A 19,766-nucleotide genomic window follows, 5' to 3' on the forward strand; every position below is an offset into this window, starting at 1 on the left:
CACTTAATTCATAAATCCATTTCTTTGTTGTTGTTTCTAATGCCACTTGCCACACTAGCAAGTGCTTGTTGAAACCGAGCAAATTTAAGGCAGAGGGTGCGTTTTCTTGTTTTTCAGTGGGGCTATCTATGGCCAAAAATTCATCTTCAGCCACACACACGTCACAGCCCGTTTATAGGATCCATTTCTTTAATTCACTGAACTTAATATTCCTTTCCCTTGCACTTATATTGTTGCAGTACAAGCATGTAATACTTTCACAATCTGAAACAGAGTTAAATGATGCTCTGTCTGTTGGTAGGCTATGAATTAGTCTGTGATCTGTTTGACATCTGACCCTTTTGCTCCTTTTTTCTAGGGCATAGGCGTAGACAAGGTTTTCATATCAGTTTAATCTTGTATTCCTCCCCCCCTTTAGCTGCTGTTTTATTGTTGCTTGTGAGGATTGTTGGTTGAGTCTGAACTGCAGCACTGCTTTTTTAGTCTTTACTTTTTTAGCAGTTGGTTTAAAAATTGGTCAGAAATTTGTGAAAGTGGGTGATGCCAGATAAGTCAATGTGACTAGTCCAAGAGTGATGTTTCTGTATGCTGCTTTACTTGCGTCCATCATCAGGTTACGTCTGCTATTATAGCTTCCCATCATGTCTTGCATTCAGGATTAGAACAGGATCTTGAAGAGTAAAGTAAAATAACAAAGTACCCCATTTTGCTTTACTCTTCAATGGGGGTGAACCCTATTTTGCCTTACCTTCAAACTTCTCATTTTCCGAAAAAGCAGCCTGAAAAACAAATCACACTGAATGAAAATATATAATATGTATGCACATGAACCATTTGAATAAAAAAGCTAAAGCACTACCTATAGCAATGCCACATAATTGACACCTCTAAAAAGAGGAACTGTCAAAAACTTACTTTATTCTACCATCCCAGTTAAATCATCCTTCTTCTAATTATTTTTTGTATTCTATGATTTTATTTATTTGTTTATTTTAATTTAATATTATTTTCTACTTGCTTATCACTACATATATTTATATGAAAATTTATAACAGTCAGGATCTTATTTTTATTTGCTCTTATATTTTATGTTTAGTCAAGATACTCACTAACTCAAATAAATAGAGACATATATATTAAATTCCAACTTATTGTTTGCATGTAGCAAGGGCTCGAGAAGCTCTCGAACTGAAGATAGTGAGGCAAGCACAACGTGAACAAGCCTTAGTGGCTGCTAGAGAAGAAAAAAGAATGAGAGGTTTGCATGATAATTAGTTTTTTTTTTAATTTATTTATATTATTTTTTTTTCACTTTAATTCCAACTTAATTTTTTTCATTGCTTTTTAGTTATTCTTGCTTTTTTGTTTTGCAACCTAACCAATTAAATGGCTGAGTTTAATGTAGTCAATTTGATCGCCGTCAGTTGCTTTCTAAATTGTAATGCATTTTTGGAACTGTAAAACTTTGATTTAGTTTCAAACTTTGAATTAACAGATATTTTAAGAGATGTTAACAAAATAATTTAATTCTTATTAAATATTTTGAGATAATTTTCATAATACATAACAGTAATTTTTTTATACATTAACTTCTGGTAGCATCACCTTCACTGCTTAAAATAAAAATTGATAGAGATTGGGATTTTCTAAGAGTGACACATGTTAAGCATTAGTATGCTTCTAAAGTCTTTATGTGAGACTAATAGTTTCTACTCTATTGCTGAAAATGTGTTTGCCAAATTAAAAACCTTCCCATTTTCCCTCCAATAAACACATTTTTTATTTCTCTCTTATAATTTCTTATACTTGAAATTTATATTTTCTATTAATTATTTAAAGTAGTGATTTCATAAATTTTGCTGGAATAACATTGTAATTGTATTGTACTTTCTACAATGCCAAAAAAGTAGTAAAATAATTAAAAAAAAGTAGTAAAATATTAAAAAGTAGTAATTTAAAACTTACCACAAAATGGTATAACAAATAATTTTAAAAATAATTATACTACAGTAGGGAACCGATTATCCGGAACGATCAGGACCATTGCTATTCCGGATAACTGATTTTTCCAGTTTTCTGAACTAAAAAAAAAAATATTTGGAAATAATCTTAAAAAGATGAAAAAATGAAGTAATACATTAATGATTATTTCCAAAATGATAGTAAGGTAAATTACTTTCCAAAAAGAAAGAAAAATCCTAAAATCTTGTAAGGAAAAACAAAATTTTTTTTTTTTTTAAATGGCGGGAAAATTTATCGAATTTCATTCCGGTTTTTTGGTTTTCTGATTTCCGGATAACGGGTTCTGTACTGTATTAATGTAATTTAAGTTAAATCATGTTTAGAAATATTTTTTAATTTCTCAAAATACTTCATATGTATATAAATAAATTGGTATTAAAAGGAAGTAAAAAAAATTATCCTAGAATGCCTTTGAATGTTGACTAATTATATTTCAATTAAAATAAAATATAAATCAATTAAAATAAAAAAATAATCAATGTTCCTTTGTAAGGTCATTTTCTCTGCCTAGATGGTATAGTATGGCTATCTATATAAATGCTAGATTTTAAGCTCATTTATAAAAGTAATGTGCAAAGAAAATTTGCTATTGTTTGCATAATACTAATTTATATTTGTATTTAAAATAAATTTTACTACTTTAAAAATCTTTAAAGTAGTATTGTTTGCATAATACATATTTATATTTGTATTTAAAATAAATTTTACTACTTTAAAAATCTTTAAAGTAGCCGAGGAAAGTCGAAAACAAAAAGAACAGCAGCGACTGATGAAACAACAGGAGAAGTTTGAAAGGATAGAACAGTTAAGAATTGAAAGAGAAATTAGAGCTCAACAAATATTAGAGGTAATTTTTTTTTATTATATTTGATATATTTGAATTTCTTCTCCCCTTGTGTTTTTACATTTTATTATTCAAATAATTTTTATTCTGTTTTAACTTAAAACCATATTTTTCTTGTATGAAAGTAACGAAATGAATGGTATTCCTGCCAGCATGGAAACAAAGTGACTGTAGTCTGCAAATCATTAACAAATGATGCAGAAAATAGTCAGTTATTCTGTTAGTTTGCATTAAAAAGATGTTGGCATTTTTAAGATCTTGAAGTAATTATCATAGCAATATTGCTGAAAAAGCAAATAACTGAAATGTGTGGTTTTAGGAAAAAACGTTCTGAATTGAGCTAATCGAAAGTGATTATTTATTTGTTTGTGATTTTTGTGTGTTGTAAATATATTGTATTAAAAGAAATTAAGATGTGATAAACCATGTTGAAATTTATAGTTAACACTTGCTAATAAAATGATCAACAGGACCACATGCATTTAGGATTGAATTGTAGGGAATTAAAGTTATTAAAATAATTTTTTATTAAAAATTGATATTTTATAATCTACTGGGAAATGCATAGCAATATTTTCTGGAAAACAATTAAGAAATCATGTGAATTTCGAATTAAATTGTTGTGAATCAATTGCATCAAAATCATGTTTTAAAAAATATCAGATATAAATCATGTGAAATACATAGCAATTTCTTCAAGACAAGTGGTTGAATAAACACCTGAATTTAAAATTAAATCATAGCAAATCGTGTGTTTTAATAATAGGGTATTAAAATTATCAATATTTGAAAAAACTTTGTGAAAATCACCAGCAATATACGTGATTTGAAAATTTATTTTTCATAAATACATCGTAAAAAAGTCCACATTCTAAAAAAAATGTAACCTTTATGACATTTTAATATTAAAAACTAATACCTTTTAGAATTCTTTTAAAAAAAATATTATGCTGTTTTTTACATAAATAAGCACAATAGCATGCATCTTAAAATATGTTTACAACTTGTTTATTGTATAGGACAAAATTTTTTACATTTGGCTACCATCTTACATTTTTGAACCTTTTTTTGGGAAAATTTAGATGGTCATTTTCGTTCTCTAAATTTTCATGGCCGGTGTGAATCCTAAACTGAATTATATGAGATTTGTCTTAATGTTCCAATTTTCTTGATAAAAATATGTCCTTGTCTTGATTTTTAGCTTTTTGTGTTAATATTCCTAATTTTTTGCATGTTCAGAACATTTCGTATTTTACAAGTATAGATGCGACTTTTAATATAATTGATTTTAAGCAATCTAAATATGTAATTGGATTTTAGTTTCAAAAATTTTTTAAATAAATAATACGGCTTCTGAAAAGCACAAAATTTAATAGTTTAAACTTAAGTTACTGATTATATACTAGATTCTAGCTTGTATCATTGTCTGAAGGCTTCATTGCTTAATATTTTTTCAGTTTCAGTCATTTTATGAAAAAGGAACTCACTTAGCAATTCTTATGGGGACGAACATATGCTTATTTTTTCAACAAATGCATTGATATATTTTGTGAATTGGAGTTCAGTACTTTCACAATAATTAATTCATTTATTTCATATCATTTTAAACATAATAGATCAACAATGCAGTTCTATTGTTGATTGGAATCTGTTATGTTTGAAATGATATGAAAGAATTCTTAATTTTTCATTATAGAATTTTTAAATATTGGATTCAGGGATCATTCACTAAATTATTTTGATCTAAAAAAAATTTTGCATTGTGTTTTTGTTTCAAGATTATTGAAACATAACTTTAAAATTGTTTGATCAAAGAAGTCTTGAACATGATAACAAGTTTTAATAAAATATATGTAGGAGAAAATATTGACTAATTGTTACTAGTTATAATTATTTTTTCTAAAAAAAAATGCAGTGTTTCTATAAAAAATTTCTGTATATTAATCTCAAACTATTATAAGTTGTACAATTCTCTATTAATAAAATAATACTGGAAACTGTTCAAATTTTCTGTTTTAAATGGTATAATTTTAAAATTAAAAATATGGAGTATATTAATCATTTTTTGTGATAAAATTTACTTTATTATACTTGAGTAGTATGTTATATATATATATAAACATACATACATGCATGCTTAATAATTGAAAGGTTAAATGTTTCGATTTTATTAGTATACTAATTTTTTTAATTAACAAACAATGTTACTCATGAAATTACTAAAATTTTGCAGGAACAAGAAATAAAGAGACAGCAAGCTGTGTACATGCGAGAACAGGTAATTTTGTCTTCATTTAAACTTAATTAAAAAATAAAATGATAGACTTTAAACTTATCATATTGTAATATTTCTCTCTACTTATTGTATTAAGTTTCTTCATTGCTTCCCTCTTACTATCTTTCTCAACTACAAACCTTCTTTGTATGTCTATATTTTGTCTCCTTTTTGTAGTATATGATAAAAGATTGTCTATGTATTATTAAACAATTCATTTCTTCAAATAGTTCTACAAATTTTATAAAATGTTTCCGTATTTAGAAAGTATTTGTTTTTTGCTTTTTTTCCCTGGATTAAATGAGTAATTTCGTCCTGCAATTAATATTCATCTAGATCTGGTGTATATAAAATGACAGTTCATTAAATCGCTAAATTGAAAATTATTTTTAATTAATAATCATAATTTTTTAATCAATGCAAATGATAACACTAACATTAAATGTTGCAGATAATACAAATCTCTATCTACAAAAGAAGTATATTTTAAAAACATTTAACTCTTAAATTTTTGTGTGTACATTTTGGAATGATTACGAGTAATATTAAATTAAATGTAATAATACAATAATATATTGAACAAGCGAGTTATCTGTACATGTAAATAAAAGACATTTATTATTAATTTATGTGAATATAGTAAATTAATATGTGCATACATTTCTATGGTAACCAAGTTGGAAAATTTTTTTTTACAAATAATAATAGTAATTAATAAGTCTAAAATTAAAATGCCTCTGAATGCAATTGTAATAATTATTACAATTCCCTCCGTCTGGAATGAATTAAAGAATTTTTTTCTTGTATATTTTTCGTTTTATTCTCTAATTTCTTTACCTGTTTTCTTCATGAACAATAGGAAATGCAGAAACGTAGAGAAATGCTGTTAATGGTTGATTTGGTATGTAATTGTTTCGTGTATGCTTATTGTATGCATGTGTTTTATGTGCATGTGTACATGGGCAAAACTCCTAGTCTACAAGAACTTTTGTTTATTTTCTTTTATCTTTCTTGCTGTTTCTTTTAGTTCCATATTTACTTTATCTTACTTGCTGTTTCTTTTAGTTCCATATTTACTTACTCTTTGGGAAGATTGGCTGAAAAAATTGCTTTACATAACTTCCCCCTCCAAGTTTAAAACTTATTATTCAATTTCTTTTCATATTTGTGAATAACACTTTTTTGTATTAGTGAAATAAAGCTTCTTCTTGCATGTTTAATCCAATTTTTAAATTAGTATGTTTTTTTAAAAAAAAAGAAAGGATTAGGTGGAAAACTAAAATGTAAAAATAGTTATTAAGTAAACTTATGTGACAGATTAACGCATGATCAAATATTATATACAGTAGGGAACCGATTATCCGGAACGATCGGGACCATCGCTATTCTGGATAACTGATTTTTCCAGTTTTCTGAGTCGCTACAAAAAGCCGTTTTTTTTAATTGTTAAACTCAACTAAAAAAAAAAAAAAATATTTGGAAATAATCTTAAAAAGAAGAAAAAACGATGAAGTAATACACTAATGATTATTTCCAAAATGATGGTAAGGTAAAAATCTTTCAAAAAAGAAAGAAAAATCCTAAAATCTTATGAGGAAAAAAACATTTTTAAAAAAAAATGGTGGGAAAATTTATCGAATTTCGTTCCGTTCTTTTGGTTTTCCGGTTTTCTGATTTCCGGATAATGGGTTCTGTACTGTATTTCATTGTTTATTTAAAACATACTTTAACTTTCATAATTAGAAATAGACTTTGGTCAAAATATAAACTAAGGCATTTTTTTAGCATGCAAAGAATTTTCTTATTGTTGCTAAAAATGAATAGAAATTTGCTTTGTGTTTACTAAGAAGATTTTGTATAATATATATTTAAATCTGCACCTGTAAATATGTATTTATTCTAGAGTGTTGTTTTTATTTTTTCTTGATCTTATGCAGTAAAATTTTTTTTGAGCGACCACCTCTCATTATATGAAAAATCAGTAATCAAGATAATTCCAAATATTGTCTAAGTTAGTTTTTTAAATCAATATGTGAAACCGAATATCTTTTTAAAATAGTTGCATTTTTTATTTGTAAAAACTCATTAAAAACATCATTTGTGTGGTTATATTTTGAGTAATTCATGTTATATGAATTGTTCTAATTACATATTTTTAAAAATTTAAATGGATTTAAAATTGATTTTGAATTGTTTAATTTTTTTCATGCATAACTTCTCTCAAGTTTATTTTTTAAATCGGAGAAAAAGCCTTTATATAAATATCATTCATGGTTTCCCAATGTACTTCAATAAAATCAATTTGTATTAAATTTTACTGGGTTTTCATTGTTCTACTACATAATGTCATATGATAGTTTCTTTTATTTTCTTAATTTTAAATTATACCAGAAAGGTGTGCATTTTTAGTTTTCAATGATATGTTTTTCGAAAGAGCTCACTCAATTTGCAAGAAAATTTTCTGATAATGACTGTTGTTATCAGAGGGCTGCCAGCTGGTCTTTTCTAGAAGTTATTTTTAATTTAAGTTGATAGGTTAATAAATCTTTGTAAAAAGTTGAGAAAAAGAGGGTGGTCGTAAATAATCTATCATTGAAATTTCACTGTATTGGTTTAAGGTTTAAATCTATATTTTCTTTCAGATATTTTTGAAACTGCATTGTAAAGAGATTTACATTCTGAGAATTTTTTAAAAATTTCATTTTTTATGAATTGTTTTAAAATGCATCATTTGAACTCTTGGTTATGTGAGTTTTGGTTATAGAATACTTAATATTAATTTTGGTTTGAGTTATATTTTAATTCTGCTAATGTTTAAATGAATTATTTAAAGAAAATAATGCATATAATGTTTCATGCTTGTAATTTGATAAATTGTATATTTTTATTTTTTGAAAAGAATTAGAAGTTAAACCTTTTTCTGATACTTTTAGGAGTGAAATATATAACTATTTATTTACCAAGTTGTAATCTCTATTAATTATGGAAATCAATTAGCAGAAAAATTATTAACTGCAATAAATTATTTGTTGTATTTATTGCAATAAGTTTTTGTTCATAAACTGAAAATTATTCAGTGTAGTTTGAAGATCTGTTACTTATTGTTATTTTTTTAATTAATTAATTTGCTCTTTTTTAAGGAAATAAATTGTTATGAAAATTATTAACAGTAATAAATTATCTGTGATATTTACAATAACAAAATGTTTTTCCTAGACTGTAAATCATTCAGTTTAGACTAAAAAAAATTTTTTTTAAGCAATTACTTACATGATTATTTTGTTTTAAGTGGAGTGAAAAAAAGTTTTTTTTTCCCTAAGTGTAGTAAATGTAATTTTAAAACGTAGTTGAACTACATACTAATTTTAGAATTTTACAGGAAAGAGAAAGACGTCGGCAGCATATGATATTAGTTCGAGCACTTGAAAATAGAAAGAAACAAGAAGTAAATAATAACTATTATCTTCAAAATATTAATTTATTATTGCTCAATTAGTACTGTCATGCTTATTGTATATTTTTTAAAAATTTGCTTAGGAAAGAGAAAGAAAACGAGAAGAAATTTTATTTGAAAAGAGGGTTAATAAGGAAAAGAAAATGGTATGTATTGTTTTTGTATATTTTTTTATTATAATTTTGTGCTTTTTCTTGAATTTTTTTTAAATTAAGAATTATTTTGGTAGTTGATAGAAATATTTACCATGAATGATAATTTCATGTCACACTTGCCGTAGTGGGAAAAAGAGGGTGTTTTAATTGTGTCTTATAAAGACTTATTAAAATATTTTCTTAAAATTAATATTTTATTCAGAATGAAACTTAACCATATTCCCTCATGCTCTATTGACTACAAAAATGTTTGGAAAAGGCACTGTTTGACCCCAGCACAAGAATATCATAAAACAGCTGATCTTTTTACAAATCATTTTTTCAAAGTATCAGTAAGATGTTAATTGTTACTCACCAGAAATCCAAAACCAATAATATATATATATATATATATATATATATATATATATAGCATGTACACTTTTTAAATTTGTTTATATATTTTTTTCTTCAAATTTTGCTATGATTTAGTCACACCTAAAAACAAAAAACATATTATACAATTGCTTACTCATGCTTCATAAATCTGAATGCTTCTTCTTTGTAGAGTTTATATTTTAGTTCTAGTGTTTGCTTCTTTCAAATCTTGTTCATGTTTAACACTTAAAAATAGTTTTAAAAGATTGCTTGTCTTTTTTTTTCTTTTTAAGCAGTTTTCTTTATGTTGATTTTGAAAGTAAATATTTTAAAGTAATTTTTTTTTTATCTTCATTTTTACCATTATATTTATAAAATAAGGCTCCCCTTTATAATAGGAATTTTCACAGAATCCATTAAAAAGATATAAATATCTAAGTAGGCATATAGTACAATTTTTTATTTTAAAGTCTTTTTATGACAGTATTTATTTAACTTTTTGTTGTTATTATATAGTTATTTTATGCATATTAATCAAAAACATTAGTCCGTAGCTATTTTTATTCATATAATTCAGAAGTGTACCCTAAATTAAAATTCAATATGGCAATCACTAAAAAAAAAAACTTAATGAATTTTTACTTATCTTTCCACCCATTTCCTTCTATTTTAGTGTTTGCATCAGATTTAGTTTATACCCATCATTAGCTTAGCTACATCAGCTTACAAAGAGTACATATTTTTTTAACATTTGGCATCATATTGTGTTACTAAACTCTATATTCATTCCATATAGTCTAAGCTATGTAAAATTTATTGAAATCCTTTAATATTAAAAATAATACGAACTGAAATAGAACCTTTATGAAGATTATGTATTCATTGTGTTTTACTATGTATGCATTATTTAGTTTTTAGAATTCTCCTTTTTACCTTCCTACCAGCTTCATTTGCATTTATTTCAATTTCATTATAAATCATATTTGACAGTTAATGTTTTTTTCCTTCTATCCAATAGGAACAAAGACGAATGGAACTTGACTATTTACGAGAGTTGAAGAAACCTGTTGATGATATGATGCTGAAGGATCTTATGGTATTTACTTATAAAATTGTTATTGTTAATACTCTATGTTTATTAGTTTATAGTGATGAAGTGTTCGCTTGCTTTGTTTTGAAATATCTGCTCATTAATTACATTTACTTTAACTTTTTCAAAGCCATTTCAAGTAAATTTAAGCAAGCGTTTTCCAAAGAAATATTTTTAAATTGTTTGTTGAGTTATTACCGTTTTAATTTTGAAGTAGTGTCAAATTTAGTGTGACTTCACTTTCTATAAATAAATTTTCTTTAGTATTTGCAAGTAAGTTTGAAGTTGAATTCCAAAGTGGTAAAAATCTGAATTACCAGTGTTTTATTTATATTAAATATGCCAATTTTAAAATGTGGACAAACTGGGTAATGTAGGCACAATTTATTCACCTATTTATTTCATGCAGCAACATATTGCAAAATCTTCAGAGGGACACTGAGGAATTTCCTTGAATATGAATTCGTTTTTTGATTTTAATTTAATCATTTTGTTTTCGTTGTATCAAACGTTTAATATTAATTACACCGAAATTTTAAAGTTGATTAAGTTTAGTTATCATTTCTTTCATTAATGGTTTAATGTTAAAGTAACTTTAGTTTCTAATTGTTTTATATTGGAAAATCAACTACATCCAACTGTAGTGTATAAAAACAAAATTTTTATTTTTTTCTATGCGTTTAAATATTGCATAATGCAATGATGAACAAATTTTATTTACTATTTGCCAGTGAGAGAAATCGAAATTAAGGTAGCACTGGTATTTAATATCCTGCAGCAGATACGATGCATTTTTTTATTTCAAATTAATAATTATTCTAATTATTTAATTTCTGATTATTTGAGCAAATAATTACTTTAAAAAAAACTTTATTCCTTGTTCTAAAAAAACATTTTAATGCAATTAAAAATCAAGAACTGAGAATATAACTGAAAAAGATGAAAGAACTCAGCCAAGTCTGACTTCTCAGATATATTTCAGTTACTTGTTTTATGTTAATAATGGTATATTACATGTATATGATTTAACATTAGAATTTCCCCTCTTTTCTTTTAGCCATTGCCTACATTGAACCGAATACCAGGTGTGAAGTTAGCTGGCAAAGCTTTTGCTGATATACTAATGGTATTTGAATTCCTTCATAATTTTGGAGAAACACTGGGCTTTGGTAAGTTAGTTTTTATCAATTTCATGTTCTTAAATTTTTTTTTAATAACTGGCAATATAACTTTGCCAAAGCCATAAAATGTTGTAATTGGTTTCTATTTTTTAACTTTGTTACTTTTTTAGATGTGGATAGTTTACCAACTTTAAACACCTTGCAATCTGCTCTTTTGAACTTGGATGAAAAATGCGAAGAAGAATTGTTGTCTGTTGTCCATCATCTGCTTGTCTGTGCAATCGATGATCCTGGGGTGCAACACAGCTCAGAGGTTTGTTGGTCACAATCCAACTGCTATTACATGTGCATACATTTATTTAAACTATCAGTACATTTCTCTTTTGGTTTGAATTTTTTTTGTTGTTGTGAAAGTTACTACAGTACAGCCATTACTTATAGCTGAAAGGGTCTTTTTTTCCAGACACTTTTTAACAATAAAAATAAACAGCACTTTTCCCTCTTCAAAAAAGTTTTGTAGTTTTTTTTCATTTGCGACCTGTTTAAAGTGATCAGGGATTAGAATCCTCCTTTTTTCTGCTTCTTTATGATCTTTTCCCGATTTCCGATATTTGTTTGATTTTAATCTGATTTCGTCTGTTATATGGAAAAAAAATTAGATATCACGGAACCCAGATCTGGCATTTCATTACAGCATAAAAGAAAATCTTGTATTTTTCTCAGGATTTGCATAAAAGGATTATTGCCTCCAAGAATCACACACTCAATTTCGAATGCTCAAAAATGTCACATTTTGAATAAATTGCAGATTTTAGTTGAAATTGTCATGCCTAAAGTGGGTTATAAAGTGATCCTTTTCTAACTTAACCTCAAAGTTTTATTATTCCTGTTATTAATAAAAGTGTAATAATTGTTAAATGTTTTTAGAAATTTCCTATGTCATAACATTATAGAATATTCAAAAGCCTGTCAATGAGCTCTGTTTTATTATATTATAACTTTCAATGATACATTGAATGAAAATTATGAAAATAAAATGTATGGCATTCTTTTTTTCTTTGCAGTCAGCTACTGTTCTTGGACAAAATTTAAAAGATGCTGACATCACAAACAATAATGTATCTGAAGTTTTGCGATTATATTTTATTGCTCAAGATAAGAGATTACCAGTAAGTTCCAATGTGTACTAAATTTTTTTTTTTTTTTTTTTTTTTTTTTGCTAAATGAGAAAAAAAGTTCTGCTAATTATAATTTTTATTTTATTATTATTTTAATTATTTTGGAAAAATGCTTTGGAGAAACCAGATAATGTTTGTAACTATGATAAGTTTTCAATATATTGTATATTGTATTATATTGTGCAATTATACTGTATAAATACAGTTGTATCTCCTTTTTAAAAGTTTGAGAGCTATAATTTTTATCAAATTCATAATTAAGTAACTGTAACTTTTAAAAAAGAAAAAAAAATTATTATGGAAAAAAGAAACTATTTTCTTTCTTCTTCTTTTTTTTTAAAAAAAATTATATATTTTTTTCGAAAATAATAATTTTGACAAACTTTCTGATAATGATCTGCAGATTCATGGAAATCTGTTATTTTTTGCAAATTATGAGTCATAGTTTGTGATTTGTTTGATGCAATTTATGAAACACACCACACGATTATTATTATTCATTCAACTTACGAATCACACACCGATTACTGCAACTTCCAAATTTCACATTTATTGTAACCTGCTTTATAAATTGCACACATAAAATCTTTTTCAATTGATTTATGTTGCATTGCATTTCTCATTAAACAATTTGTACATCACTGATTTCGGGTACTTACTCGATTTGTGCCTTATCTATTGTATTTTTGTTTTGTGAATAATGCATCGCGGTTTATGTTTACACAACTTATTAATCACACATCTGAATATCTATTTTCCTAATTTTTGACCTAAACACTGGTATTTCAAGTATGTATTTTCTCTCTGAATGAAAAAGAAATATAAATAAAATTTCAGCTTTTTCGTGATTGACCAATCGCATGTATCAGGCAGAAAATTGTTTTTCCTCAATATTGCAAATTAGATCTTTACATAGATTAATGGAAGAAACAGTGTTCTCCTAATTGGGTTCATTCGAGAAACCATCAAAGGGTTTATTAAAAAAATTATTTAAATGGTTTTATTTGAAAATTGGTTTGCTTTGAAAACTTATTATTATTTAGATATTCATTGAATAATTTTTTCCCTTTTATTCTCTAAACTTTTAACTCCTGGGGAAAATGGAAATTTTCTTGCTTTGTAATTAACTTTCCATTAAAAACACAGAGAAAACTGATTTTTTGTTATAGGAAAGATTGCAGCTTAAGTTTCGATAAAGGCCAGAACCATGGTTAATTTTTATTAAGTAATCCTTATTTCAGAAATTAATTTGTATTGTATATTAAGTATAATTATGACTTTTTTTTTCTTCTTGTTTTTGCACATCTAAATAATGAAATTTAATATTTTTTAGATGCTTTCTTGGTTGCAAGCAAAACCTTTCTTGTCTTTAAATGCTTCACAAAAAGCTGAAACAATAGCATATTTATGTGATGAACTGTTAACAAGTAGATTACTCACAAGGTAAAATGAATTAGAAGCCTATTTTAATTTATAGCAAATTTAATTAAAACCTATTTTTTTTAAAAAAAATATTTTTTTTTTGGTAGCATGAAAAAGTTATTTAAAACTTATAATGTGTCTTTTTATGTCATGTTTTTTTTTTAATTATAAAAAGTAATATTATTTTAAGTAATATTATTAAGTAATATTATTTTATCGATCAGCTATTATTTAATTTTTGTAAAATGAAATCGTATTAATGAGAAAGTTATTCATGAATTTTTTATGAGTTAAATATCGTAAGTAATTTTTAAATTTGATTTCTATAATAAAATGTTTAAGCTGATTTGATTTCCAAAATATTTTAGAATTTTGCAATTTTAAGTGAATATTATTTAAAATAATTACGAGATATTTTGGTGTTTTTGATTAATGTTATACTTAAGTTGAACTTTATGTAAAATTTTCATTAAGCTTCCTAATTTTTGAAATTTAAATAATCATTATGTATTTGAGAGTGATTGTATGGATAATTATTGTTGTAAAACTATGAAATAATAAAATATATACTTCTAGAGTTATATTATTTCAATATCATTGTTAATCTTTAAAATAAAATGTTGCAGCTGAATAACAATAAATACAGAATTTAAGAGTAAATATATAAGAATAAATACAGAATTTATATGTGATTTTTTCAATTTCTATATTTATGCTGAGTTATTTTAAATTCACATATTTTTGTCCATAGTATATTGTAAATCTCATTTCTAACTAATTCTTATTTTCTTATCAGGCAAATTGACAATAATATTGAAAATGTTAATGTTCTTAGAAAAGACAAGTGGCTTGTTGAAGGAGAACTACGCAGGTACACATTTATTTTTGTAAAATTTTCACTTTTTCCTTCTGTAATACAGTAAAACCTACCTGTAACAATACTGTAAAGATCTAGTTACAATATTGTTTTAGACAGATTACGGTTAAAGTTAGTTTGAACTATAAAGATATAAATTTATAACGAAAATATAAACTTATTGCAATTATGAAACAATATTGAAATATGCTTGAAAGAGAGATAATAAATAAATGTTAACAAAAAATAAATCATTTATGAAAATAATCAGTTAATTTTGTTTGCTTATTTTTTGGCAGTAGTTGACATTTGCATACACATATATTTCACACAATGAGTTCAAATGCACATAAAATATTTTTGGTAAAGCCGAAACAAAAGTTCTCGGTCTAAAACATCTGGGCTTGGCTTATTTTCCGTTAACTAATAGCTTCAACTTATCTGTTCCAGTACTGTTTGCACAAAGCAGGACGGTCAACTTCTGTTTTGATTTTTTACCACCTTTAAATGCAATTATTTTGCTTTGGTATAAGTTGATAAAATAAGCCAGTTTCATCAGCATTGTATACATTATCAGGATAAAGCATTTATTCAATCTGCCTATTATCTCATTGTTTCCATGATGCAACATCATTGACTTGAGTTGACTTCTCTTCATCTGAGATGTTTTTAAAACCAATTCCATGGAGTTCATGATATTAGGTTATCCAACCATCACTGTCTTTTAAGTTATTGTTGCCCACCAACAAAGATGAAAATGATCTTGCTTTTTCTGCAATCATCGGACCTCTAATTTGCTCATTTGGCTGCCTCAATTCATGGAGCCATCTTAGGGTAGCTTTGCCAAACATCATCGCTCACTGCACCTTTAAATCTTTTTCTTTTGCTGTCAATTTTAGATTCTTCCATAACATCTTCAATATTTTTTTCTTCTTTTCTTCAAAGTAATAGTTAATGTTGATTGGAAAATCCCATAATTTTTAGTAACATCAGCTTGTTCAATTCTTTATCAATCTCCGAAATGGTTTTTTTAATTTTCTTCAAATGATAATGCTTAATGTTGAGCATTCCATTTCACTCAGTAAGTAGAAATAACTGAATTGCGCAGCAAATGGTTCGAAGTCAGTAAGGCTTAACTTACGAATGATAAAATTTGAAAGTGACCACTTTGAAAAAGGAAAAACATTAACGCCATATTTTTGCGCAAGCCTGAAAACTGAAAATGGAACTGAACCAAAAAATGGGGGACACTGTTCTGAGCAAGTCTTCCTGTACAGTGACAGAAAAAATTAATGCACACTTTATCCCCTTTCCAAAAAGAATCTTTTTCCCTCAGAAATAACAAAAGAATGATTATCTAGACGCAGAGGCAAACATTTGTCATTGTCTCACATCATTCGGCTCAATGGAGAGGCATTTTTCAAGAATAGAAATATTGAATTATAAGTGCTATCAGCTTTTCAAGAAGGGTTACTCAGGTTCAAATACACTGATCAAATAAGAATTTCACCAGGACCGTAAGGAAATATCGTTATAAATAGTTTTAACATAGTAGATAGTATTGTAGGGTTACAAGTTTTGTATTCAGTTCTGTAATACATAAAAAATTATTTTTAGGTATCGGTCCATTCAACAACGGCGAGCCTTAAAAGCAAGATTGAGTGCAATGGAAGAAAATCGTGATAATCCTAACTGTGCAAATATGTTATCAGCTGATATTCCAGATTTCAGTTTGACCGAACCTAAAGAAAATCAGTCGAATGCAGACGAGTCAGATTTGAAAGAGAAAACAGATAAAGAAAAGTTAGAGGATATGGAAAAAGAACTTGACAATGAGAGTGGAAATGAAAGTGATGACACACAAGCCCCTGCTCATATGTCTGAAGGCGAAGTAAGCTATTGATATTAATATTTTTCTCAAACTTTTGTTATAAAATTTTAATCTATCTAAAACTTCTTTGTTAAGTTGTATCAGCTGTAAGCAAAACTTATTTTATTGATGATATTAAGAAAAAAAAAATACTGTACTTTTAATTTTTTTAAATATTTACTCTAAATTGTAATTTGTAACTAAATTATAAAAAACTTACATTGTCCCACCCAATTTGACTTTTCTAAAGTAGTTGATAACACTTATATGCATAGACACTTTGATAAAAATACAATATATTATACCTTAATTGCAAGTGGATCTTCATTAACCCTTTCACTCAGAATTTTTATTAAATATATTTTTCATTGTTTTGTATTAATTTAGGTGAAAAATATTATACTTAGCATTTTAATAATTTATGGATATGAAGTATAGCATGAAACATTGTCGTCTTTTTCTGTGTTAAAGATGAAAATGTCCAAACAACGAGTGACAACAGCTAAAGTGCTGTCTGCGTCACCTAGATCAAAATAACATGACATTCCAACCATTATTCTTAAAAAGAAAGAGTTTTGAAAAATAAAAGCTGTTGGCTTAGCCATGATTGAGCGATGTGTTTTAATTTCAAGCATACTGTTTCGATTAATTTAAAAATTGTACTGCTGTTTTATTTAATGCAATATCATACTAATCTAGAGTTCAATATGGAATTATTAAACATTAAACTGTATTGAAACTGCGTATAACTCTAAAAATGGTAAATTCCCTTTTCTTTTACAGTGTTTACAGTCTAAAACATTGATGCCATTTTCGATAAAATTTTGTCCTTAATCGCAGTTAACTAAATGATAGCTAATCAATTATTATTATTTTTTGCAGGAAGATGATTTGCATTTATCTAATGATGAAATTAATAAGAAAATTGATAAACTTTCTAAAGTAAGTATTATGACTGTTAGAAACTATAGTCTATTCTCTACATTTTACATTAATTGACTTAAAACTGTTACTTTTTTTCCAGCAATTGACTATGTGTTCCAATAAATTAACAAAAGCTTTCTATACCATCCGTGGTGCTACCTTTGGAATGGATAGGTATCATCGACGTTATTGGGTGCTTCCTAAATCTGGTGGTGTGTTTGTGGAATCCATGGAATCCTCTTTGAAACCTGAAGAAAGAGAGAAAGTTTTATCTTCTGCTAGGCCAGCCCCTAAGATAACAGAGGAAGTAGAAGAAAAAAATGAAACAGAAGAAGAAAAAGCACCAGAAAAAGAGGAAACTGCAATCAAAAGTGAAGTAAAAGATGAAGCAGAATCTCCAGAAAAGAATGATAAAAGTAACGAAATAAAACCAGAACCAATAAGAACTGATGATGAAAAAACAGATGTCGAAGATGTGAAGCCTGTGGTAAAAGAAGAAATGGAAATATGTGAAAATACTGAGAATAAATCTGCAGATTCTGAAGAAACTGTAAGCAGCACCACCCCAGATAAAGTAGATGAAGAGAAGATTAAATGTGATATTAAAGAAGAGGAATGTACTATGGAAATAGATTCTAAAGATGTTTCCAAAAATGATGCTGAAGATGTCAGTGAAAATAAAATTCCTGAAGTAAAACCTGCTGTGATAACTGATCTCGTCGAAAATGATTCTAAAGATAAAATTAGCAAAGTGGAAGTGGAAGAAATGTCCATAGACGATAAAGAAGAAGCAAAAGTTGTTACAACTGATAAAGAGTCCAAAATAAAAGAACCTCCTTTAAATTTGAAAAATGAAGAACATAAAATATTCTCACCGATTAAGTGTGAAAAAGATCCGAAAACACACTCTTCAGTAAGTACTCCGCCTAAGAAAAGCTTTCCTATGGACATCAAATTCCACAATGATTGTGATCCTTTTCCTAATTTGAAGAAGGAGCATAAAAATAGGAGAGATGAAAAGAAAGAAAGTAAACATAGAGAGGGAGAAAGCAAATACATTGATAAAATGGTGGACATTAAAGAGGATAAAAAGCCAAATGTTAACATATTTATGCCAAATTTATGTGATACTAGTATTAATTTAGACCTTGGCACTCCTAAACTTCACAATAGTTCTGAACGAGGGCACACTCCTAACCCGTCCATACCACCAGAACAAAGCTGGCTTATGCACTCTCCACTCTTTGCTTCCTTCATAGCAGGAAACATAGGGAATATGCTTTTTAGTAATTCACTTATGTCCCCAAGAGACATGAATGGTACTTACTTTAATCTCCCCAAAAACGACTCAAACAATCCATTTGGTCCTTTTCTTGGTTTGCAGTCTGGCATGTTAAATGAGCAGCTGTTTAAATCTCTCAGCGACAAGTCGAACAACCAGAAGCCCTGGTTTAGTATACTGCCTCGAATGCCCTGTGACGAGAGCATACTTAGTTCGCCTCAACCGAGCAGAAATTCCGGTATGCACTCTCCTGCTAACATTTGTTCACCAGAAATGAGAAATTCTTCTCGGAGTATGCACTCTTCTCCGTCATCTAATCAAGTTCCACCTGGGCAAGCTGCTGCTGCCTTGTCAAACTTGCAAATGGAGTTGATGAATGGTGTTGTGCCACCAGGGTTCTTTCTTCATCCCTTTTTGCCACCTCAGTTTGGACCTACTTACCAAGCTCCACCATCATCTACCTGTTCATCGCATCACTCATCCTTTACTTCTACAATTTCACACTCATCACCCATGCCTGATTTTAATCTGAATTTCAATAGGCCACCTCAGACATCTACGCCGAATTCTATACCAACCCCAAGTGCCACACCTGGACCTACTAACCAAGGTTGTGCAACACCTACCTCAAGAGATACACCCTCACCGTGTTTTGCTAAACGCCTGATGATGGAAAAAGCTGCTCAGGAATATGATCATCCTTTGCCCATTCCAGTCGGTAAGTTTTCAAATTCCTAACTCAAAAGATGTTTATTTAAATCAGGTATGGCAAGTTTTTAACAATTGACAGTTTTATCCGGTTTTAACCATAGTTTTATCCGTCATGTCAAAAAAACCTTTTCTGATAGGCGTGCACAACCTTTTTGAGTGAAAGGCGACTTGCATAGCAGGTTGACTAACAAAGGGCCGCACATGT

General features: G+C 27.4%; 1 protein-coding gene across 36 annotated transcripts in view; it reads left to right on the top strand.

Annotated features, from left to right (window-relative positions):
- Positions 1 to 19,766, top strand: part of LOC107452081 (bromodomain adjacent to zinc finger domain protein 2B) — a 120,393-nt gene that overhangs the window by 88,425 nt on the left and 12,202 nt on the right. For 11 of the 36 annotated variants that reach the window (XM_016068370.5, XM_016068374.4, XM_016068380.5 and 8 more), the window contains 15 exons: positions 1,166 to 1,258; positions 2,751 to 2,869; positions 5,100 to 5,144; positions 6,001 to 6,042; positions 8,521 to 8,586; positions 8,679 to 8,741; positions 10,126 to 10,203; positions 11,255 to 11,366; positions 11,489 to 11,631; positions 12,383 to 12,487; positions 13,830 to 13,939; positions 14,715 to 14,789; positions 16,392 to 16,665; positions 17,527 to 17,586; positions 17,669 to 19,568. In XM_016068370.5, coding sequence (XP_015923856.3) covers positions 1,166 to 1,258; positions 2,751 to 2,869; positions 5,100 to 5,144; positions 6,001 to 6,042; positions 8,521 to 8,586; positions 8,679 to 8,741; positions 10,126 to 10,203; positions 11,255 to 11,366; positions 11,489 to 11,631; positions 12,383 to 12,487; positions 13,830 to 13,939; positions 14,715 to 14,789; positions 16,392 to 16,665; positions 17,527 to 17,586; positions 17,669 to 19,568 — 3,285 coding nt within the window. The remainder of the gene's footprint in view (positions 1 to 1,165; positions 1,259 to 2,750; positions 2,870 to 5,099; positions 5,145 to 6,000; positions 6,043 to 8,520; positions 8,587 to 8,678; positions 8,742 to 10,125; positions 10,204 to 11,254; positions 11,367 to 11,488; positions 11,632 to 12,382; positions 12,488 to 13,829; positions 13,940 to 14,714; positions 14,790 to 16,391; positions 16,666 to 17,526; positions 17,587 to 17,668; positions 19,569 to 19,766) is intronic. The other 25 variants (XM_016068376.4, XM_071179834.2, XM_071179845.2 and 22 more) reach the window with 5 other exon arrangements.

This window comes from Parasteatoda tepidariorum, chromosome 1 (assembly GCF_982258835.1).
Source record: "Parasteatoda tepidariorum strain Cologne lab strain chromosome 1, Ptep-v5.0, whole genome shotgun sequence".
Lineage (NCBI taxonomy): Eukaryota > Metazoa > Arthropoda > Arachnida > Araneae > Theridiidae > Parasteatoda > Parasteatoda tepidariorum.